The following is a 25,778-nucleotide window of genomic DNA, read 5'->3' on the forward strand; positions in this document are numbered from 1 at the left end:
CTGCTGCTGCTAACCGACGTCTCAGCTGGGCTCAGGAGGAGAGAGACACGGAGAGAGTGAGTTTGCTATTGAGAGTGGGGAGGGAGGCGGCTGCAGCGTGCACTCTAATACGGTAATCCATTGTGGGCAGCATGTGAAGCTCGTTAAAGCGCCCTTCTAAAGCAGGGATTAGGGTGGCCCAATGCTCCTTGATCACAGCTACTGGACATAAACACCCTGTTAGACATCTCTCTCTCTCTCACACACACACACACACCATCTGACACTCTGCCTCCTCCATGCTGCAGATAAACCACATCTAATGGTTTTTTATGAATATACAATAAAGTATGATTCTAGCCAACATAAAGACTTGTAGAATCTTCTTATTCTGTTGTCTGTTTTGTTTTACTTTTGTCACACACACAAAGTTCTCCTCTCTGTTCCCTCTGCTTATATGGTTTTACATGGGAACAAACTGTACATGGAATATAGGCTACTGCTAATTTGGACTTCATACACGCTGTGTGGGACTGGCTGCTGCCATAAAATAGAGATGCCCCCATTTTCTATTTACCCGGAGGACTTTTCTTGAGCTGATCACAAGGAGTGTGATTCCTCTGAACTGGTCCATCATGCCTCTCCTCCTGAGAGGAGCAGGGCTTTGTAGCGTAGCAGTGAGTCAAAGCCGTAATTAGGACTCCTGCCGCCCCTGTCTCCTCCTTCCTGTTAATGCAAATCACCCTTCCTGCTCTAATGTGAAGAGAGGGGTGAGTATCAACCTGCAGTATCAATCTCTTTTGGCTTGCTGCTTATTTTTGGTCCTTCCCATCCCTGGCTATCCCCATTCCCCAGAAAACCTCCTCAGGGGATGGGGATTGGGCAGGGGGTGTGAGTAGACTACTCCTCTCCTCACTGACTGGCTTCACTGTGGCACATTCTGCTGGAGCCCTTTCTCCTTACACAGAAGTAGTGTGGAGTTATGGCTGAATCTCCAGTACTAAGCTACCAAGCAGTGTTTTAGAACATGTCAAGCTCGACCAGTAATGGGGTTGTCTGAATTGTTCTCTAACCCTCCACTGCTGATGATGGAAGCCAAAATGCCTCTTGCTTATCTGTTTCAGAGAGCGTGTTGCACAATCTTTAGATTATCGTGTAGACAGACCCGACCGCCATTGTAATAATGGGTAGTCCATTCCACCACCGAGCAGTTGGTAAAGCTGGCATTGACCAGAGCTGAGCCCTAATTCCATACTCCATACAACAGCTGGCCTTCAATACAGATGGCTGTACACAGTGCCAGATTTAGTCCTTTTTAATTCTAGACATGAAGAAATTCTAATCCAACAGACAAGAATTGAAATTTGGATTAACCTCATCTCTGCTCTCTACATATGCGTCACTAGAAGTCCTGTTTGAGACCCTTTCATATTTTACTTTCCCCGGTGCCTTGGTTTATGAAGTGGTACTTAAAAAGCCCTAGTGATTTCATGATGTAATGTATTGGTCCATTCACCTCAGTTGAGTTTGAGCTGACTAGTGTGGTAATGGCCCTTAAGCATTGTGTTAATTACAGGAGTGTTGGAGTGCTACATTAGCGGCAGGGTAAGCTTCTCTTTCTGGTGCATATCAGCACTCCTCCTCAGAGTGAGTGTCTGCTCCCTTGCTGTGGGGAAGGAGGGTCAGTGTGCTCTTGACCTTCCCCAGTCTGTTGGACTCATAGCACAGCCGCCAACGTGTCAACATACCAGGCCTTCCAATGGGTGCATTCCATGTACGCCAAACTATTTGCTTTGTCACGTTACTTTCACAGATTTTGAATACAGTTACTGTCTCTCGTGCGCTCATACACTACACACAGGCAGCATTGTCAGATAATGAACAGAGGCCTTGTTCGCGGTTTTATCCGTCATGATCCTAATTGATACGATTCATTTGTCCGTGTGCGTTGAGGACAGGGTAAACTGATAAAGATAATCCTAGTTTTTCTGTTCCCGTCTCTCAAAAAGCTGAACAATGGTTGAATGTGAGTAGACCAGTTAATGAACCAGCCCTTGCTTAATCGCTGGATGGATGAACATGTGGGTTTTTATCTCCATTGTTTTAATTGTAAATGCACGACAGAAGTCCATTATCAGAAACAACAGGCCTGGGAGGCCCATAGTTGGAACACACTTTATCTACTGGCCTCGGTTAATTTCACACTCCAGCATAATCTGCAGACTTGATTCATAGAAATGGTCTCTGGATTGCGTCCAGAGTACAGACGCGTGGCTATCAGTCACCTCTCCTCCTCCTCTCATGCTAGGCTACACCAGGTAACCAGCCGGGTCTGTAAGCTATGCTAACGTCAGAAGAAACCCGCTCTACATGTTTTATGTCAGCTACTCTCATCTGCATTGGGTTGTCATTGAAGTCTGCTTTGGGGATGGCAGTCAGTCAGACCAAGGGGTGCATAGAGTTTATCATTATGCGTCTCAGGCTTGGCCACCAGGGTTTTAGTGGGGGTCTGAGGAGCGCCGTGTGTGTGGGGGAGCCAGTCTGCTCAATGGCAGCTGTGGAGGAGATTATCCCCCGGACCTTAGCCTCGCTAATAGAAACTCATGAATCTGTTGTGCTTCAGTCAGATAAAAAAATGATCTTTACAGGGAGGGAATGCAGTGTGCCCACAGAATCTCATTAACATAATGCAGGCCTGCCATGGAGCTCATGAAGACAGAGCAACGCACAGTCACAGTTCTGCTGTTGCCTTCTCTGAAAGAAACTGCCTACAAAGCAAATGTTTTAATCTTTTCACATCAGCTGCAGCTCTTTTAGCATATTTTTTTTTGTGTCATCAGACCGTTTGCACTAGACCTCGAGTTGAATTTGATGTGAGAGAATTGTCCTTCATAGCCATTGTCAGTTAAGAGATACAGTAACAAAACTGGTTAAGCAGACTAAGCCAAGCGAGGTAAACAAGCCAACTAGGTTTACGGCTTTACCATTTAAAGGAACTGCCTTGTGGTTTCATGTTATCATGGAACTACTTATTGAAGATTGACTGTTTTCAGCCTTTAACTCTGAGTAAACAGTCCTCTTCAAGCCCCAGGGAGAAGTGTAATCTCTTTACGCAGGCTGAGCAAACCTCTGCAACTGGTAGCTAACAACATAATGTGATAAAGAGAGAGTTTGCAAATTGGTTGCCGCTACAAAACTTTTCTTCTTGGTCTCAAGTCAACCTTTAAACACACATGGGTATGTTGGTAGAATACCGATATCACAGGGTTTTCATTGTGAATGGGAAAATATTGGTACAATAAGTTATTTTGGTTTTGCTTTGTTCTGGTGAATGTACAAAGTTTACATATTGTCTTTATTTGGTTAATTATTCATGGGAACCTGAATTCAATTACATTTTATGACTGTACCTTGAGCTGACATTTATTCTGGACCTTTCCCCAGGAATATTCCAGCAAGGAAGCAGCCCTGTTTAGTTTATTTATTTTCTTTAACCTTTATTTAACCAGGTAAATCATTGAACACATTCTCGTTTAAAATAATGACCTGACCAAGATAGGGCAGTAAACGTGCAGCAAAGCAGACACATGACAAAGCAGACATTTCTTAAAAGTTCCACGCAGAAACAGAAAAATAAAAGTTCATCTTTACAACACATCAGTAAAACACTGGGGACACAACTAGTAGCCACTTACTCGAAAAGCAGTCCCAGGGGTGGATAACTAGCTCATTTAACCTGTTAATGAAACTGGGAATGGAGATTCATTGGTCGAGTTTTAAATCCTGCTGGACTTTATTCCAGTCAGTAGCGGCAGAGTGTTTATGTTTCGGAGTTGGAGCAGGATGTTGGAACAGACAGGGAGATGTAAGGAGGACATGGAGAGGAGTTTAGAGGGGGGCTTTGCCAGTAAGGGTTTTGTAAATTATGGTGAACCTATGAATTTGTTGTCTGCTTGTGAGGGATGGTTGGCCAAACTGCTCATAGAGGGAACAGTGGTGGGTGCGGTAGTGGGCTCCAGTGGAAAATCTGATGACAGAGCAGAACAGAGTATTCAGTTTTGAGAGCAGGGTTTTAGGGGCGTTGCGGTAGCGTCACCATAGTCCAACAGAGGGAGGACACCGGACATTTTCGGAGCGGGTAAAGCAGGACTTGTTGCGGTGGAGAAAGCCCAGTCTGGATTAGATTTTGCGGTTATTGAAATGGGTGCTGAAGTTTGAGTTATTCATCAAGCCAGGTGCCCAGGTATTTGTAATGCGGTACTTGTTCAATGGAGGTGTTGTTGACAATGAGGGTGTGTTCGGCTGGAGACTGAGTTGTTTTTTGCTTGGCAAGGTCATGTACTTGGATTTGGTTGGGTTGAGAAGTAGTTTGAGGTCTGTTTAGAATGCAAGGTTGAGAAGCAGGTATTTTCTCTGTGCTTTCTCTGTTCTCAGGTGAAGTTTAGAATGCAAGCTTCACCTGAGAACAGAGAAAATATCTGCTTCTCAATCTGTGGCGCCTGAATTTATCGCAATTTTTTAAATGTTTATGAAACTACTGCAATCTGTTCTGACTGTCCTCTGATATCTCTACTTGAGACCTCAGACTCACTCAGATGCGGCTGTTAGGTGGTGATGAAGTGTCAGGGTTGTACAGAGGTGGGGCTGTGTTTTGTTTGCCTCTACAAACCACCTCTCACTTAGAGCAGTTGCAGTGACCACACCGGCAGTCACGCGTCATGAAGGCAGTCAAATTCCACGTGACCGTTTAGACACAGTAATTAGACTTCTCCAAGCGCTGATGCTGCTGATGGTCATTAGTAGCCTACCAAACTTGCTGACTGCCTCTGCCTAGTACTCAGCACTCTGACATCAATGCAAATGTCATCAAATATCGAATCAAACACTTAATGAGAGCCCATTAGCTTATGGTGCGCAGCATTTCTATAGGCTATGCAATTGTGTGAGAAAACATAGTGCTGGCCTCTATTAAAAAGAGGGATATCCTTTCAGCTTTCTAAAGGCTAGGCCTACTATATTTATTTCTCAACTTTCATTATATTAAGCACATTGCCTGTCTTTACAACAGGAGTATAGCTTACTAGGCTGGCATGAAAATGAACCACAGGAAAGTGCATAGATTACATGTATATTTCCCCCTTGCCCCTGTTTTGAGACAAGTGCATGATAATGGTCCATTCTAAATAAATAAAAATCTCACACATATATTATTTAGTATATGTAAAGATGAGATTAAATCAAGAATAGTCTGATGGATGACAATATTAGCCTATCACTTGTCAATGATATACTATCACCTGTGAATGATGCCCAGTGTCAGGCAAGAAACCATGCCTTTTTTTGCGACCTTTTTCAAATCATAGTCTCACACCTCATGTAGCCTAGCCCATAGGCCTATATGTTTTGATAAGGTTTGTATCACTAAAGTGGCAAAATAACTTCTTAAAATGAAGCACATTAATGTGCTTTACAAGGGGTGGAGAGCCTAACTGGCATACATACTGTACGCAGTGCGTGAGTTTCAAGTTTGGGCAAGTGCTTTTGCTGTTCGTTAGGCCTACTCATCTTATTGGCTGACAAAAAGTAAATGTGGACAGTTCTTCCAATATCTTAAATTTGTTCCTCGGGGCCTCCCGAGTGGCGCAGTGGTCTAAGGCACTGCATCACAGTGTTGCTGTGCCACTAGAGATTCTGGGTTTGAGTCCAGGCTCTGACGCAGCCGGTCGCGACCGGGAGACCCATGGGGCGGCGCACAATTTGGCCCAGCGTCGTCCGGGTTAGGGGAGGGTTTGACCAGCAGGGATATCCCATCGCGCACCTGCAACTCCTGTGGCGGGCTGAGCATAGTGCAGGCTGACACGGTCACCAGGTGTACGGTGTTTCCTCCGACACATTGGTGTGGCTGGCTTCCAGGTTAAGTAGGCATTGTGTCAAGAAGCAGTGCGGCTTTGTTGGGTTGTGTTTCGGAGGACGCATGGCTCTCGACCTTCGCCTCTCCCGAGTTTGTATGGGAGTTGCAGCGATGAGACAAGACTGTAACTACCAATTGGATACCACGAAATTGGGGAGAAAAAGGGGTAAAAAAATAAATAAATATGCTCCTCGGAGGACGTGCGCAATTGCGTCCCCAGTATTGTCTGTCTTCACTTGTAGCCTGTGAGAAAGACCCAATCATGTGATGGAGAGCCATGTGAGTGAGAGATTCTTCGGAGCATGCCGCACTTGGGGAGAAGGGCACAACAGCAGCAAAGGCCATGGATTTTTTTAGGGTGCATTACGGCCACACAAAGGGGGTGCTGTTGTGAAATTTGAGGCATTATCAAGTGCTTGTCAAATTGTGAATGAGAGACTGATTAAGTGTGTACAGGCTACACACAAAAAACTAAGCAGAGCTCATGTCTTTTTAGCTACTTTTTTCAAATCATCATTAGTCGCATCATGTAGCTTTACAATATATAAAACATCTAAATATATAGCCCAAAATTTTACAAACTAAAGTTACATAACTCTAAATTAAGCATGTAGGAGGACCTAGTTCTTGGTTAACCTATCAACACAGAATAGCTGCATGTGCGCACTCCCTCAAATTGTTTGGAGAAAATATCCTTACTATTTTATTCAGATATTTTTCAAATGTATTCTTCATACTATAAAATAATGCCACAGAATTCTAAGCTAATCTTGTTTGCTAAATGAACTATTGTAGCCCACAGCCATTTGGCATAGCCAGATTAGGACCTAACATGAGGACAACTCAGAGTATGCTATTCTGTTCTTCTGAAATAGTCTATTTTCTTCATATCATGTTTCTTTAGACCTGTCAAAAAAAAGATGGATTTATTGTGAATGTGGAGGCTATATTACATGGATTTATTAGACTTGTTGAAATGTAGATGTTTCAAAGGTCTGCATCAGTGGCTTGTAGGCTGTGTGTGGAAGCCAGGAGATGGTAAATGTGTTTGTTAATTAACGGTCAATTACCGTGAGATGGACAGTTATTTGCTTGACAATCACCGGCTGGCACAATTTCGTGACCGCCACAGCCCTACTCTCACTTTTACTTGACTCTTGTAACCACTTCAAGATCACCATGCAGGGTAAAGTGGCCCTTGTAGCTCTTTCACACCATCACACACACACATCATGAGCTTCAGTCACTCACACCATTAGATCACACTTTTACCAGGACCCCTAAGGCACTGGTAGTCCACAGATTTAAAATGATGCTGTGCGTGAATCAGCAGTGAGTGTTTAGATATGTGTTAACAGGCCTTGCATTTCCCGGCGGCATCGCCCGACATGTATGGCCATAATTCCCCTAAAATAATCCATGCCTTGCGCCCAAAGTGCTGAGTATAATTCTAATTCCCTTCTCCTGGCTGCCAATCACCGTGCTCCGAAGCACCTCTCACTCACATAGCTCTCTCAGATATCTCAATTCTTATTATTAAATGCCCGACACACGATCTGGTCCTTCTCACAGGTGTCATAGCTCCGAAGTAGGCTGCAGTGAATTACATTTTATTTTCGTGTCAAATCGCTATTTACCAACCCATCCCTTATGGGATTAATTGACACATAAACAAATATTACAATTATTCACCGTGATAATTCAGTGATAATTCTTCTTCCGGTGTTCTTTGCAGTGCACATCGCACTGAAACAAATTACGATAAACAATACATTATAGTAAATAAGGTTATCCAAACTATAATTATATCCCGAGAGCTGTAAAAATATATATACATGCATATACAAGTGAAGACCGACACATCGTGGTTGCAACAACGCGCGTCCTTATGGAATTCCGAGGTGCTTATTTAGATGTTAGAACTGTCCACATTTACTTTTCGTCAGCCAACAAGACGATTAACGAACAGCAAAATCACTAGCCTTGTCAATCTACTAATCAAATCAAATCAAATCAAATGTTATTTGTCACATACACATGGTTAGCAGATGTTAATGCAAGTGTAGCGAAATGCTTGTGCTTCTAGTTCCGACAATGCAGTAATAACCAACAAGTAATCTAACTAACAATTCCAAAACTACTGTCTTATACACACAAGTGTAGGGGGATAAAGAATATGTACATAAAGATATATGAATGAGTGATGGTACAGAGCGGCATAGGCAAGATACAGTAGATGGTATCGAGTACAGTATATACATATGAGATGAGTATGTAAACAAAGTGGCATAGTTAAAGTGGCTAGTGATACATGTATTACATAAAGATGCAGTAGATGATATAGAGTACAATATATACTATCCCCCATAGTACAAAAATGTACACACAGCCAGGGCAACTAAGGAGTGGCTCCTTTAAGAAGCATCTCGAGGTCCTGGAGTGGCCTAGCCAGTCTCCAGACCTGAACCCAATAGAACATCTTTGGAGGGAGCTGAAAGTCCGTATTGCCCAGCGACAGCCCCGAAACCTGAAGGATCTGGAGAAGGTCTGTATGGAGGAGTGGGACAAAATTCCTGCTGCAGTGTGTGCAAACCTGGTCAAGAACTATAGGAAACGTATGATCTCTGTAATTGCAAACAAAGGTTTCTGTACCAAATATTATGTTCTGCTTTTTTGCCCCACTGTATCTGCACGAGAACATGAGGGAGTGTCTGTGAGCTGTTATGTTTGAGGTAGATAAGTCGTGAACTGTGTAGGTGATGAGACTAAGGTGGAGTGTAGTGTTTGTGTCTGTAATAAGATGTAGAGGAAGTGAGATCACCTGGAGTTCAGAGTTCCAGGCCGCATGTCTGCCACGTCTACACATGTGCAATCAGTCACTCCCAGAGTCTGCCTGCCTGCATTGCCCCACCAATTGTAAGACCACACACACACACACACACACACACACACACACACACACACACACACACACACACACACACACACACACACACACACACACACACACACACACACACACACACACACACACACACACACTGCCACAGGCATACTCTTCCATCACTGTGCCTGTCTCCCCCCTGTGCTCCTCACAACCTGTTCACATTCACTCACATTATCATAGTGCCACAGGCATGGACTCCTCTCTCCTTCCCCCCTCTGTAATGTTGTCTCTTGTGCCGTAGTGGCTGTGGTTCCACAGTGACAGCTGGTGTGCTGCAGGCTAGCTGGAGCAGAGAGGTCAGAGAGCACTGAGGCCAGTGACCAGCTGGGGGGGGGAATTGCCAGACCCCATCATCGGGGCTTTGAGAAGTAGGAGGGTGTGGTGGAAAGAGTGTATAGGCCTAATGTCAATCTCACCACTGACACTGATGGCCTGGGATGCCTTCACATAGTCTCTTACGTGACTCCTGTTTCAGTTGTCTCCTGCTTGGCACTTTCCACTAAGCCATGGGGTTTTTTACCACCAGGGGGGCTGGTTGCATGCGTGGGCTTCAGATCAACACTACACACCGAAATAGAAGGAGCCTGAGCTCTTCTGAAAAACTTGACTCTTACAGGATGGGGCGGGATTAAAAGACACTGAACGGTGAAGCATATCTGTAGTTTCTGGTTAGATAGAGTTATGACAGTTAGATGTTGTGACATGAGTAGGTCCTTCCTCTCTACAACTAGCTGCAGCTTTTCTTTTGTGAACACTGTCAAATGATACCTGATAGAAATACAAGTCTAGCTGTATTTACATTGTTGTGTATGCATTATGGAGATGTTTCCCAAACGCTGTGTAATGCATAGATCAGTACTCTGTGGTCAGAAGCCCTCTGTACTGCTGCACTACTCATTGTACAGCACAGCCTGAACTGTGCTGTACCAGTCTGCCTTTCCCTCTAGGGGAACTACACGCCTACTGTGTAAATTACTGTATGTCTGTGTGAGAAAAGGGAGAAATCAATCTCACCCGGAGCAACCCTCTTATCTGATAGTTGGAAGATCATTTTATAGCTCTGGATCAGAGCCTGTATTGTGTTTGAGGGGTGCTTAAGAAGCCATCTTGTTGCTGGATGTGGTTGAGGTGCTGAGTGCCTGAAGGTTGTAGTCTATCTGTAGCCCCTCTTCTCACAGGTCCTCCAGGCCAAATCACACACTCTGATGTGGTCTGTGTGACCAAGTTATGTGAACCCGCAGACACTAAACACTAGACCACAATCTGCGAAGGATTCAGGTGCTTTAGTTGAGTTACTCAGTTTATCATCACTGCCTCACCTGTCAGCCATCTATGTAAATCAACAAAGAGTTTGATTCTGCACGCAATGCAACCGCCCCTTGGGTTTTTCAGGTTAGGTTTAAAGATAGATGCAATATGCAGAAATCACTCCAGCTTTTCCTGGATGCTAAAATTCTGATAGTTTGCCTAATTTCAGGTTTTGTGACAAAACAAGCAAGTATAGTGTAGATTGTCATTGTACCATCTAAACTGCTGTGAAGTATCTTTTCCATAACCAAAAAAAATGTTTTGTCAGCTGTTTGAAGTTGGTGTACAAAACCGAACGTAAAAGATCCAAAAAACTAAACTTAAGCACGGGATGCTTAGAAATAACGCATATAGAACAGATCTACTGCTTCTTAGACTTGCTTTCAATGTGAAGGACCGATCTATAACACACATTTCAATGTGAATTTGGTCAGGTCGCCCAAAAAGCCTTGCAGGCTTTAAGAACCCTCTGGTGTGACAGTGGTGGCACACCCACTCTGCCTCACTTTCCTTCCTTCCTTTCTCTCTCTCTCTCTCTCTCTCTCTCTCTCTCTCTCTCTCTCTCTCTCTCTCTCTCTCTCTCTCTCTCTCTCTCTCTCTCTCTCTCTCTCTCTCTCTCTCTCTCACTGTCTCTCTCTCTCTCTCTCTCTCTCACCGTCTCTCTCTCTCTCTCTCTCTCTCTCTCTCTCTCTCTCTCTCTCTCTCTCTCTCTCTCTCTCACTGTCTCTCTCTCTCTCTCTCTCTCTCTCTCTCTCTCTCTCTCTCTCTCTCTCTCTCTCTCTCTCTCTCTCTCTCTCTCTCTCTCTCTCTCTCTCTCTCTCTCTCTCTCTCTCTCTCTGTCTCTCTCTCTCTCTCTCTCTCTCTCTCTCTCTCTCTCTCTCTCTCTCTCTCTCTCTGTCTCTTTATCTCTCTCTCTCTCTCTCTCTCTCACTGTCTCTTTATCTCTCTCTCTCTCTCTCTCTCTCTCTCTCTGTCTCTTTATCTCTCTCTCTCTCTCTCTCTCTCTCACTGTCTCTTTATCTCTCTCTGTCTCTGTCTCTGTCTCTCTCTCTCTCTCTCTCTCTCTCTCTCTCTCTCTCTCTCTCTCTCTCTCACTGTCTCTTTATCTCTCTCTCTCTCTCTCTCACTGTCTCTTTATCTCTCTCTCTCTCTCTCTCTCTCTCTCTCTCTCTCTCTCTCTCTCTCTCTCTCTCTCTCTCACTGTCTCTTTATCTCTCTCTGTCTCTGTCTCTGTCTCTCTCTCTCGCTCTCTCTCTCTCTCTCTCTCTCTCTCTCTCCTCCCAGTGCTCTGTGCACAGGAAGGATGTTGCACACACTAGTTCCTCAACACTTTTTTTGCAGGCAAAAAGATGTAGGCCTAGTTCCTCCCTTGATCACACATTGTCAAGTATGGTTTAAAGGTGTTTCAACACCTAACAGAGGCCATGAAGTGTGTCCCAACACTGAAGCCTGTGGTCAGCATATCACATTGAAATACCTGTGTATTCTAGACTAGATCTAGTATGACTCCTATTGCTTCTGAAATGGAAAGGCTGTACTGAATCCAGAAGGTCTGATATTTGTGTGTTCAGACAGATGGAGGTTGGAATATATTTGTTTTGAGTGGGACGTGTCAATATATTACTGTGAGTCAGAAACCTGGCGAGAATTGATGACCACAGTATCTTACATCTGACTATGAGTGTTCAAGCCAGAGGCTCTTTACATGACTAACTGCACCAGTGTACAGGTGCATGTCTTTCAACAACAGCCACACACACACCCAAACTTTGCACCAGTGCCCACAGACCTGCAAAATTTCTCTCAGACAAGAGTGCTCCCACAGCTGGCCTGTTGTCATGGACGCTGGCTTGCTTGGTAAATGAGTGTACTCACAACAGACAAACGTGTCTGTCTGTCGTTTATGGCTGTGCCCCATTTAGTGGATACAAAACCGTTTCAGCCCCCCTTCCCGGTGACCTGAGAAGTACTCTGTTTACTAGATGTGATATATTGTTAACTCTCTTCCCTTCTCTAGGTATTAAATGAAGAGTGTGACCAGAACTGGTACAAAGCAGAATTGAACGGGAAAGACGGCTTCATCCCCAAGAACTACATAGAGATGAAAGCACATCCGTAAGTATGAACCACCTGGCCCAGGCCCCTAATATGACTCAGGAGGACTCACCTCTCCAGCTTATTGTTGCTGACTCGTGGTATGGGCAAACAGGGCTCATCATGACTGCCAGGTCACGCTGGGCCACAGCTTCAATGTATCACATTGATTTGGAACTATGAAACAACTGTCTGAATTGAACAGAACAGTCCCGTCAACTCCTAGTACTGTGCTGAAATGGCCAGTGCCACCGCAGTGGAATCTTCTCCCTGTGTGTTCATTGAAGCACTGTGAGGATTCTTAGAGGATATTACCTCTGGTGCACACCGTGCCAGATTAGCGCTCTCTGTATTAGTGTGCTCAGGGCCTCTTAGACTTCATTTAATATTGACCCATTATGTCATCGTCCCCGGGATTCTATCGGGTGGGATTTTGTAGTATGGAGGTTGCTGGGTCTGTCTGTCTCTGTCCCAAGGAGCTATGCCATTCCTAGGCTTTGTCTGTCTCTGTACAGTGAATGCAGATATATATAGTGCAGGTATAAGCTGTTAGCAACTGCTCCAGGGCCAATTTATTGATGATTAATGCCTGGACTTGGATAGTGAGAAATGGCTGATCCATATTTTGTGTTAATGAGCAGAGAGAAAGCAGAGCTCAGGTCAGCTGGTGTGGGCAGAGTGTGAGTTGTGAGTAAAAGGTGTGGCTGTGATCATGAGGAAGAGATGGCCAGCAGAAACAAGTTATCTCGGGTCTGGTCCCTACCCTCAGTCTGTCTGTGTAATGGAAGCCCAGAGTCTGTCTGTGTAATGGAAGCCCAGAGTCTGTCTGTGTAATGGAAGCACAGAGTCTGTCTGTGTAATGGAAGCCCAGAGTCTGTCTGTGTAATGGAAGCCCAGAGTCTGTCTGTGTAATGGAAACCCAGAGTCTGTCTGTGTAATGGAAGCCCAGAGTCTGTCTGTGTAATGGAAGCCCAGAGTCTGTCTGTGTAATGGAAGCCCAGAGTCTGTCTGTGTAATGGAAGCCCAGAGTGTAGCCTTAGTGTAGGGGACAGTTGTGAATTCAAATCAAATTTTATTTGTCACATACACATGGTTAGCAGATGTTAATTCGAGTGTAGCGAAATGCTTGTGCTTCTAGTTCCGACAATGCAGTAATAACCAACAAGTAATCTAACTAACAATTCCAAAACTACTGTCTTATACACAGTGTAAGGGGATAAAGAATATGTACATAAGGATATATGAATGAGTGATGGTACAGAGCAGCATAGGCAAGATACAGTAGATGGTATCGAGTACAGTATATACATATGAGATGAGTATGTAAACAAAGTGGCATAGTTAGTGGCTAGTGATACATGTATTACATAAGGATGCGGTCGATGATATAGAGTACAGTATATACGTATGCATATGAGATGAATAATGTAGGGTAAGTAACATTATATAAGGTAGCATTGTTTAAAGTGGCTAGTGATATATTTACATCCATTCCCATTATTAAAGTGGCTGGAGTTGAGTCAGTGTCAGTGTGTTGGCAGCAGCCACTCAATGTTAGTGGTGGCTGTTTAACAGTCTGATGGCCTTGAGATAGAAGCTGTTTTTCAGTCTCTCGGTCCCAGCTTTGAATTGATCCCATGCCAGTAGTAGTGGGGCAGGAGTTTGCCCTTTGTCCCTCTATAGACGAGCTGTGACGTGGCAGCAAGTGCGTACACACACCAACTAGCCTGCCTTATTTTGGGTACAGTACATGGGTAGTTGACGTGACAGACCTTTTTTATCCATAGTAGCAAACACATTCATTTAACTGGTTAAAATTGTGACATCCTATGACTAAAAGCTTTCTTTCTTAGCTTGGATCATGAGTAATTTCATGCAGTGTGTCATTTGTTTTCTTACAATTTTGAATCAAATGTGGTAATTGTCCAATGGTGGGACTGGTGTTTGTTAATTAATGAACAAATGAATACAATTCCCTTCACCTACTCTTGTTCTTATGACACAGAAGTGTGTTTCAAGAAATAGCAGTCCCCAAGTCCGTCCATTATATTCCCGAATAGTTCTGCTTGCTTTTGAGGACAACATGTAATCAATGTCCACATGGTGTGACCCAATTCTATGATAAAACAACGAGCCAGCATTCGGGCACCATTGCGCTGGGGAGAGTTCTTTTGCAATGATGAAGTACAGAATATATATATATATTTTTTAAACTTTTCTGCCATTGGCATCAGGGCCTACTTTTTGTCCCACCAGCCACTGGTGCAGGTAGATGGAAAAAATGTACGAGCCACCTGGCAAAATATTGTTTCACCATAATTATATAAAAAACACAAAACAACGGATGACCATGCTTTGTAATGTTTCTATAACAATAAATGTATTAGAAGTAATGTGGTGGATATTTCTCAATTTCATTACATTTTTTGGACCCGAGTCTTTTAACCAAAATGCTCACCTGCCCCTTTAACCCATTTAATCCCACATTTATCCCAGACATGAAAATATCAAAATCGTGTGTCATTAGTAACCCTTTCAAATAATCAATCATTATTTTATTTATTTTTTCATGGAAAAGTAGGTGAAACAGTGTGTTTTTATGGTTGGTCACAATTGTGACCGGTGGGATAATGTATACTGAATTAACATCTCCAATGCAGTCATAACATTTTCTTTATCCCAGCCCAGTTATTAACACATTTAAAACTCTGTCACTGGCAGTCCCCAGCATTGCCACTAGAATGCCCCATCATGTTCTAGTTCTAGTTTTACATCAATGTATTTCAACATTGTAACATTGTTGCTTTAGTGCAACATGTATTGAAACATTAATATTGTAACATTTGAACTTGTTCTTTAGTGCAATATTCATTGTAACATCGTCATTGTGACATTTTAGTGCAACATTCACGTTGAACTGTATAGCAGTCATTCATTCACATTGAACATAAAGGTAACATTTAGGATAGAGGTAGCCTGTAGAACATGTATTCAAGTAGAGGCCTACACTGGACAAAATAAAAACATATATATTATACACATACATATATATCATAGAGGTAGGCTTCAGAACCAGGTGCACGATTAGTTTGTGCATCACTATTTTGAACTATGATCAGTCAGACCTACTGGCATACAGTCTGTCTTGAATCAATTGATCCTCTTTTCCAAAAACATTTCCATTTCAGTCATTTTGATTGTCTTTTTTCCTTTTTTCGTCAACTTTTATTTTCTTCCTAGAGTCCGTCGTACTGCTTCTCCTCACCCTTTGACCTTTCTTTTCTTCCTAGAGTCCGTCGTACTGCTTCTCCTCACCCTTTGACTTTTCTTTTCTTCCTAGAGTCCGTCGTACTTGCTTCTCCTCACCCTTTGACTTTTCTTTTCTTCCTAGAGTCCGTTGTACTGCTTCTCCTCACTCTTTATTGACTTTTCTTTTCTTCCTAGAGTCCGTCGTACTGCTTCTCCTCACCCTTTGACTTTTCTTTTCTTTCTAGAGTCCGTTGTACTGCTTCTCCTCACTCTTTATTGACTTTTCTTTTCTTCCTAGAGTCCGTCGTACTGCTTCTCCTCACCCTTTGACTTTTATTTTCTTCCTAGAGTCCGTTGTACTGCTTCTCCTCACTCTTTATTGACTTTTCTTTTCTTCCTAGAGTCCGTCGTACTGCTTCTCCTCACCCTTTGACTTTTATTTTCTTCCTAGAGTCCGTCGTACTGCTTCTCCTCACCCTTTGACTTTTCTTTTCTTCCTAGAGTCCCATCGTACTGCTTCTCCTCACCCTTTGACTTTTCCTTTCTTCCTAGAGTCCGTTGTAACGCTTCTCCTCACCATTTGACTTTTCTTTTCTTCCTAGAGTCCGTCGTACTGCTTCTCCTCACCCTTTGACTTTTCTTTTCTTCCTAGAGTCCGTCGTACTGCTTCTCCTCACCCTTTGACTTTTCTTTTCTTCCTAGAGTCTGTGTACTGCTTCTCCTCACCCTTTGACTTTTCTTTTCTTCCTAGAGTCCGTTGTACTGCTTCTCCTCACCCTTTATTGACTTTTCTATTTTTCTTTTACTGTTTTTTTCAGCCCTTTTTCATTCGCTCTTATCTCCTTTTCTACTGTCCATGGTATATCTTGAAGCTCTCAATGTGCAGTGGCGCTTTGCATTTCTCACATGCATAGGTAGTGCTTTCGTCACAATGACGACATCTCTGGAACCGGTGCATCGTGTTGATTGGCCAGTGAGACGCTTTGTCATATCTTGCCTGATCTTCAACAGTAGCAGCCAGTAGAGATCTCCTTCCGTGGCTCAGTGGTTTCGTGCCAAACTTTTGCATATGAGACTGTGCCACTATCAATGAGAAGGTGACCAGGTTGATGGTCCCTCCCATAACATCTCTGTAAAATAAATGGCTGTTTACGAGTGCACTGTTGAGAGACCATGCAAAGATGGGCCACCACCACTTCTTAGTCCTGATGGAGATAAGGTATCTTGAAACCTGTAGGTTGTGAAGTTCATCACCACAAATGCGCTCATTGTATCGGTTGATGCATTTTGGTTGTGGGACTTTGTCAAATGGCACATCGCTCCTTGTTCCATCTCTTGACAGAGGTCTCATTGTATTTCTCCTCCATGTTTGTTTCCACTGTGACAATGTTATTGTCTTTCTAACGGACCAGCAACTTGTCTCCTTGGGTCAGAACCTCAGAGGTTCCCCGGGGTAACTTCATGAAGTCCTTCTATGGCATGAATGGGACATCAGACAATTTTGCCTCATCGTTCCAGAACTCCCGTATCCTCTTTGTCATTTCATCGAGAGGTGCAAGCGAAGTGAAGAGGTTGTCATTAAGGAACTTGCAACCTTGAGGCAGCTGAGATTGCTCTGCAACACCAAGAACGACACTGGGTCTATGACCCAACCCAGTCTCAGGGAGGAGAGTGTGGCGTGGTGAAGGGTAGGTCATCAACACTGATAATGTTGTTCCTGTCGTGATCTGTTTGCATAGGTTCAGCATATACATTCAACAGCCTGGCTGGCAAATGACCTGTCTCCCCCTCATAGTCCATATCTGACCCATCGCTATCACAAACACTGAGGGATAACTGCAGCGTTGCATGCCTTGTCTGGGCGGTCACCAAAATCCTACAAATCCAGAACTTGACTCAAAGTAAAACTAAAAGAAAGAACAGAGTAGAAAGTTAGGTAGAACAAGAAATATGTATGTGTATACCTAGATGCACTCTGTTATCTCACCGGTCACTATTGTTGCCGTCAACATGTTTACTCATTCTACGACCACACTGAACAAAGTTAAGTAATTGCAAATGCATATATCAATACTAGACACCTTTAAAGATGTGTACTAAAAATCTTTGTCCTATCTTAATGTTAACATACTTTACTATCCTTTTGTTTGGGAGCTTTGATGCAACAGTCAACTTCTCATGGTGCAACCAGGAAGTAAACAGCTCTGGTCATGTGACAATTTACACGAAACATGTGACACTGCACATATTTCATTGAGACCCTTTATTATTTCAATATTTGATGGAAATGTATTGATACATCATTCATTAAAATTGTCAGAGGCTTATAACTGAACGTTTTTTACGGTCACTATTGTGACTAATGGGATTAAATCGGTTAAGGGAGGTAGGTTACCGTGGTAACGGGGCTACTCAAGTCTTGTCATGTGTGTCTGTGAGAGATTTGTGATTTGATTAGGGTTTGCTATCAGTTGAAGCAGCAGACTTAAACTGACGTCGAAAAAAATGTAAATAGCCAAGCAAGACGAGGACAAAGTCTCACTTTGTAGACTTTCAAGTAAATTAGACCGATTTATGCCAGCTCTGCTGGCAGTCAGTGTTGCTGCGCGAGGTGGAATATATATGATTCGTATCTTGTACTGAAATTCGTTTTTCAGTACATCAAATGTGAATCATCTTTCAGATAATTCATTGAAAGTTGTGTGTGTTATGGTCTTTGTTGCATGGCTTCTTATCCACAGAGGGCCAGTGTGGGTTCAGGTTTGTGTTCTAACCAAGCAATAACATGCATGATTCAACTAATCATGTCTTGATTGAAGTCTATGATTAGTTGAATCGGGTGTGTGCTGGTCGGCAAGAACCAAAAACGAAGTCCATTGATATATGTGGATACGACATCCCCCTGTTATGAGTGCTACTTTCATGATGAATAATAATGATCAGTTTATTTTTATAAATTTGGGGGAGATTATATTAATCTAATAAAAATTTATTATTTAAGAGGTGGGCTTATTTGGAACATCCATGGGCTTGAAGGGTAAACTCTGTACCCTCTGTAGCCATAAAGCTTAGTCTGGACTTTTCACACATTCTATCAAATATTTTTTTTTCTTAAAAAATGTAAGTAAAGTTATCAAACTTAATTTGAGAGGTCTTTCATTTTAAATTAAAAGAAATTGAATAATTAGAGCAGTATGTTAGAAATATCTAAACTCATACTGAACACCCCACCGTACTGACAAATTCTCTAAAATGACTTTTGGGGGGGATTAACATTACATTCTCTGGCAACAGCTCTGTTGGACATTCCTGCAGTCCGCTTGCCAATTGCACGCTCCCTTAACTTGAGACATCTGTGGCATTGTGTTGTGTGACTAAACTGCACATTTTAGAGTGACCAATTATTGTCCCCAGCACAAGGTGCACCTGTGTAATGAATGTTTAATCGGCTTCTTGATATGTCACACCTGTCAGGTGGATGGATTATCTTGGCAAAGTAGAAATGCTCACTAACAGGGATGTAAACAAATTTGCGCACAACATTTGAGAGAAATACACTTTTTGTGCATTTGGAATATTTCTGGGATATTTTATTTCAGCTCAGTAGGACCAACACTTTACATGTTGTGTTTGATTTTGTTCAGTTATTTTTTGATGGTAAAATGACCCTATTTGTGCAGTATCCTTTTGCAACCACGCCAGGTTTTCAATCCCTGCAGGTGACCATTGCTCCGGTGGCATTTGTGTCTCTCTGCCACTTGGGAAAGCCTGGTTCTTTAACATGGCCCTAGTGATATTGGGGACTGGCTGTGGTGCTCCCACTATTGGTTATCACTCTCTGCATTAGACCATCCATTCCCTTGATCTGTCTTTGTCTATCCCACCAATTACTCCTGTCCAATTCGCATACGTGATCCACATTGGGTTGGCACCTCCTTTGGAGATTGTTCACCCTGCCTCCAATATATTTACCCACCAGTGTCAGAGACACGTTGTATTTCTCAAACCCCCATTTTGCAATATACTCCAAAAACCCTCCAACAGAACACCTCTCAAGTGGTGTTTTGGGCTCCCACGGCTTCGGTTGTTGGAAGGAGAGTGGCCTCCCACTGGTTCGTTTGGGTGTCCTCCATCACTGGATAACTGTGCCCCTGCACCTCGCTGCACGTGGGGGGTCTCCCTGAGTGATCCTGCCAGTAGCATATTCCTCTCAAAGATTTGCTCGCGCCAATGTTACTTGGATGACATGCCAACGAGTGCTGACCGTTGGGGATGTGTGTATTTATCAGACCTAAAATCCATGCGGGTACTCTAAGGCTTTTAGTGACTCTCTAATCTCGACCGGTGGTGTGCCATTCGTGGCGCTGACATCTAATTTGATTGTGTGCCCTGTCAATTTCCGATGGTACTTTCTGTGCATACCATGGTGATCATGGGTAACGGGGAATCAGGGTTAGATTCCGGTGCGGAGTTAATGAAATGGCTTCCACATCCGAGGAAGGCAACAGGCTCACAAATTACCCACTCCCGACTCGGGGAGGTAGTGATGAAAAATCGCAGTGCAGGACTTTTTCGAGGCCCTGTAATTGTAGTACATTTTAAATCCTTTAATGAGGATCCATTACTGATGTTTAGAAGTTGCATTTTAGAGCGGTCAGAAACTTCATAATTTCATTAATGACGTTTTAACCGTAACATTGGACGGCCTGTTGTGTATTGTCCATCAGTGGGACATCATGTTCTATGGGGTTACACCAATAAACGATGGGTTTTCTTGAACAAAATGTAAAATAATTTTTGAAGCAGGTAACATTATCATAATACACAAGTAAAGTATTTAAAAACAAAGGAACTGATAATTAGTCAATCATTTTCTTGTCTATTTGAGAATCATTAAATCGTTATATTAGTATTACTTATGTCACAGAGGACAAATTCAAGGCACTAATGCATGAAATGTTTCATTAAGTTGGATACATATTTAAAATAAAAAGTGGCCACAGAACATTTTGAAATGTTTAAATATACTTTTTGCAACTATCTTTTTTTACTTTCATTTTTGAATAAATCATTTGTTCACTTTTGTTTTGGCTATATGGCAACTACCCACATGCAGTACAGTAGCTTCAGCCAACGCTAGATGTTAATATGCCTCTGCATTTCATCTCCTGGTATGTATTCACAGACCAGACCATGAAATATGGAACTTTTGGACCATCCTTATAGTAGAAGTGGTGTAAATAATAACAAATTTATGAGCCTGCTCAATTGAGTCAAAATAGCTTTAGTTTGCTTTTCCATAGTGGCATTTATATATATATATATGTGTGTGTGTGTGTGTGTGTGTGTGTGTGTGTGTGTGTGTGTGTGTGTGTGTGTGTGTGTGTGTGTGTGTGTGTGTGTGTGTGTGTGTGTGTGTGTGTGTGTGTGTGTGTGTGTGTGTGTGTGTGTGACGCAACCAGGCTGACTTTCCGTGCCTGCTTTAAATTGCTCTGCCGGCACCTTTATCAGACAGGGAACTGTAGGCGGGGCAGCCGATAGAGGGCACAAATGCAAAGAGGATTAGGTCTTGGTCATTTTATTATTGATTTTCACTTTCATGCAAAGGAGCCAAGATGTCATCTCTCTGGCTGCTCTGGTTAATAATTAACCGGAGAGCGATTTCTCTCGCTCTCTCTTTGCCTCCTGCTGCTACAGCTGCCATTGGCCCAGTCAGGGCTGCTATCACAGACCTTGCTGGGAGTGAGACCGGCTCTGCTTCAACAGCACAGCACGCAATCCCCACTCCTCAACCCCTGTGCCCCCACTGTACACAACGCCCACGGTTCTGGTTCTCCTACCTGCAGTATTAATCGGTTGACTGGGGCAGAGGCTTTATCTGAAATTCTGTATAATCTCTTAGGACTGTAAACAGTGGGAGATGACCATGTGTCGTCCCTGTTCGTGAGGGAGCAGATGTCTGTTTGCTTCATGCTGTCCCGGCTGTGTTCTCCCCCCTGACCCTGTGTGTGTGGTGTTGTCCCTCCCTCCAGGTGGTTCTTTGGCAAGATCCCCCGTGCCAAAGCAGAGGAGATGTTGAACAAACAGAGGCACGACGGGGCCTTTCTCATCCGAGAGAGTGAGAGTGCGCCAGGGGACTTCTCCCTCTCTGTCAAGTAAGTGAACACACACATACACTAAATGTTTAGAAGCCCTGCTCTACATATGTTGGGGCAGAGGGACTGCTCTGCACCGTACAATGTATTGGATAACAGACACAAACATCTGCTATGTTTCTCTTCTTTCTCTTCCTGTGTTTAAATACAGCACTAGCACTTTATTTTTTACCCAGTGTTCTGTGCGGCCCCCTGGTGTCTATGAACATTAACTCCAGCTCACTCAGTCATTTTACAGCAGGATTTCAGCTCTCTCTTTCCAGCTTGCACAATACTGACGCAAACTCTTTGATTTCCCCATGTCTGTTTCCACTCTGCTTTACTTAAAAAGGCTCAATTCAGCAGCCCTCACTGTCATGTTGCTGTAGTGTCTGTCTATGTAAATTAGATAGTGATCACTTTAATTATCTTGAATTGTCTACGTGACTCCAACTGTCTATTGCCCTCTGAGTACAGAACAAGTTTGTCTTAGTAGAGACGAATCCCCCTGATGGCTGTGGAAGAGCCTGGTTTATCTCTGTCTGCAGCATTGCCATCCATGGGGTCATGACCTGTGTTCACACTGTTATAGAGACGGTCTGTCTTTCTAATGTGTTGCTAAGAGAACATTTCCACATGTATTTCCTTTGGCCGTTGGGATCTCTTTTCTCTGTCCTGTTTCAGCAGTTCTGTGTCTGTTGACTGTCTGCTGCTGGCAAGCTACCCATGGTTCTCTTCCTCTGTCCCCCGTCTCCTCAGGTTTGGAAATGACGTTCAGCACTTCAAAGTCCTGCGTGATGGGGCAGGAAAGTACTTCCTGTGGGTGGTGAAGTTCAACTCGCTCAACGAGCTGGTGGACTACCACCGCTCCACCTCTGTATCCCGCAACCAGCAGATCTTCCTGCGTGACATTGAGCAGGTCACCCAGGTGAGAACACATCCCCCTTAACCTTCATATCTGGCTCTTTACCAGTGTGGCTTTGTAGAAGACTTAATGGTCACAACAAAAAACTAGGTTATTAGTGTCAAATAATAGCTTTGAGGGAGACAGATTGGCCCCAGAGTTGCTGACTCAATCCCTCATCCTGCCGGCCTAACCTTTGGATGTCATGGCATTGGCTCAGTTCACCAACGAATCACGGTTGGTTCAGAAAACACAATCAGGGAAGAACCGAGGCTTTGTCCTTTTGAAAGACTGTGTTAACATGTCTGGGACTCATGGATTTGTTTTGCTCTCTTTCTCTCTCCCTGCCCACAGCATCCCACATATGTACAGGCGCTCTTTGACTTTGACCCCCAGGAGGATGGCGAGCTGGGCTTCCGACGCGGAGACTTCATCCAGGTCCTGGACAACTCTGACCCTAACTGGTGGAAGGGAGGATGCCACGGGCTGACGGGCATGTTCCCCCGCAACTACGTCACACCAGTCAACCGGAACATGTAAACAAACACACAAATATCAACAACCACCCCATATCAACCCATCAAGAAGACATCAGGAACAGAGAGGGAGAATGCAACAAGGAATGAAAAATGGAGGAGGAGTTCTGTCGACTGCATCACCTTGTCGGTGGCAGCTGAGCAAAGCCAACTTTTAACACTGAGAATGTTCGCCTCCATAGTGAACGCTTCAGTCAGAACTGAACTGTCCTTGAGGAAAAACACAGAGAAACTAAGCATAGTGCACCAAAAGTGAAGATAATGAGAATGATTCTGTACCTAGACTCCCACATCTGCTTCTGTCCTCTCCTCTACATCTTTACATGTGTTTTCTTTTCCTTTTTTGCTGCATGTTTTAATCACCTAAATGAAATACCAATAAATCCTAACGCTGTTTTAAATAAAAAATACATGTACAAATATTTTAAAAAGTGATTGGAAAAAAAATAAAAAAATACTGATGTTATCTGCAGCAAGTTATCAAGTCCAAGATCATTGGCATTGTACATCAGCCCAGGGCTGTATAAATAAATCACCTACAGTATAGAGAGAATCCATTTTTTAAGAATATATATTATATATTTGTATGTGTTTTACCAGTCATCACAAATTGTATTGTTTTTTTTCCATTTGTAAATTATGTTAAAAAATGTTAGTCTGGAATAGACCTAGTAGCTCTGGGATAAGCTGAATTGTCTGTATAATTTTTCCTGAATTATTTGAGGGCTCCTAGATAAAATGGCATGATATTTAAAACGTGAAATAATTTCCTAATTTTCTGTTATTTTTAACAAAACCAATCGTGTCAGGAAGCTAATGCCGAGCAGCGAGTAGAGCCATGTATGCTGCATGAGCTGTTGTATTATGAAACCCTGGAAAAGGCCATCCACCTTTTGAAGCCAATGTATTTATTGCAGCCATTTTACTCTTGGGCCGTGAATGTAGCTGACTGAGTCCATAGACATTGACATGAGGGAAGCAAGGTCGGAGAACTGAACTACACAACTGCAAGGGATTTCCGAGAAGTGCTGAATTAGTAATGGTGTCAATATAAAATTATATAGAGAGATGTATGAAAAATATGCATCAATCACACACGCGCATACATTAACAGTCCCCTCCTTGTTAGACTCACACATAACAAGTAGGTGAGTTGGATAATCACATGATGGCGTGATAAACAGTTTGAGAAAATTGTGTCTTCTATGCTTAAAGTTGAGAGATCAGCTTGACCAATGTTGTTTTTCTCTCATCTGTGGCGTGTCAAGCACTTTTTATGTTAAGCATTTGATTTCTGGTCTGGTGTGTTTTTTTTCTGTGTGTGTTTAGTTTGTTCTCTCTGGATAGTGCCTTTCTCTCTGGTGTTTCAGTGTCTCCGACCTGCTGCTTTGAGCCCCTTTGTGGGGCCCGTCAATCCTGCAGTGAGAAACCATGTACATAATCCAACCTGTCCCATCAACGCCACATCTCCCTCCCTCCCTGTGCCCTTTCCAACATGGAACTTTTCTTATTTAAGTGTATCTTGCCTTCTCTTCCCTATTGATACTGTTTTTTTTTGCCTCTTTTTTAATTTAATTTTTAAATAAAAATGCAATTCTACAAATAAAAAAAGAGCAACCATGTGGTCTGGTCCATAGATAGTCGCATAGTTATTTTTTCATCTTGTGATTCAACAAACCTTTTGATGGCTAAATTCATCTGTATAGAAATGAGTTGCCCATTACCTGGCTTTGCATCTGACAACCTGTAGGTACTGGGACAAGCACTGTTCTCCCATGAATCAGACAGGAATCACAAATAAATACCTATATTGACACATCAGACTCCCATGCGTGTCCAATGCCAAGTTCCTGTCCCTCTGGGTGCCATGAACAAGTTGAAGAGGAAGCTGATGGCTTGGCATCTTTAAGCACAGCCTTGGGTCCTTGGTACATACAGGGGTTTGCTGCCCGCTGAAAATGTACACATGGCATTACCCTTGTTCTGTTGGACTGTCTGCTTTTGTGTTCTGTTATTTTTAGCCCTTAAACACTTCCAACCAATTTGGCCACTTTCTGACTATGTTGCGTCACATGCAGGCAGCCTTTCCACTGACGGACACTTAACAAAACAGCGGACTGGGAACATTAAGTTTTCTCCATCCTCAGTCCATGGAATTCATTGTAGTCTGATGATGTCATGTACTGCTAAAGTCCTCAGGTCTGGAGTCTAGAGACAGTATGTAAGTGAGCAGCATGAACATATAACAGCCATATTTGATGACGTTGTCCCGGATAGCCAGGGAACTTCACTAGCATTTACCAAAACCTGTCTTCTCCAAAAATGTGTCAGGGTCTCTATCTCCCATCATTTGAGGATCAATTAAATTATCAATTGTCTGTCATATTTTCCACTAAGGGACTTGCTGGCTTTGATAACATGAAAACCCATTACTTTTTATAGATCTTGATGCAATTCACTGTGTGTTATTGCTTGGTGTTTACATAAATTATTAATTGTTTGTTTGCTAAGATGCAACGTACAGTTTATCTCTCCGCTTAGCTTGGTGTGTGTGCGCGCGCGTCAGTTTATCCATTCGGAGGTGTGGGAGTGTGCAGAGAAATACATATTTGTATTCTCCTTCAGACATCTAGAGACATTGACACACACAGTGAAATAACACTGAACTTCCCATGTCATACTTCCTGGGGCCTATTTCATTTGTGGAAATACGTGT

General features: G+C 43.1%; 1 protein-coding gene across 1 annotated transcript in view; it reads left to right on the forward strand.

The window, feature by feature from the left end:
* The window catches only part of LOC124015181 (growth factor receptor-bound protein 2-like), a 40,978-nt gene extending 16,284 nt beyond the window's left edge, over positions 1-24,694 (forward strand). The window contains exons 3-6 of the mRNA XM_046330188.1: positions 12,163-12,260; positions 21,521-21,643; positions 22,382-22,550; positions 22,881-24,694. Coding sequence (XP_046186144.1) covers positions 12,163-12,260; positions 21,521-21,643; positions 22,382-22,550; positions 22,881-23,066 — 576 coding nt within the window. The 3' untranslated portion in view covers positions 23,067-24,694. The remainder of the gene's footprint in view (positions 1-12,162; positions 12,261-21,520; positions 21,644-22,381; positions 22,551-22,880) is intronic.
* Positions 24,695-25,778: the final 1,084 nt, after the last annotated feature.

This window comes from Oncorhynchus gorbuscha, linkage group LG26, assembly GCF_021184085.1.
Source record: "Oncorhynchus gorbuscha isolate QuinsamMale2020 ecotype Even-year linkage group LG26, OgorEven_v1.0, whole genome shotgun sequence".
NCBI lineage: Eukaryota > Metazoa > Chordata > Actinopteri > Salmoniformes > Salmonidae > Oncorhynchus > Oncorhynchus gorbuscha.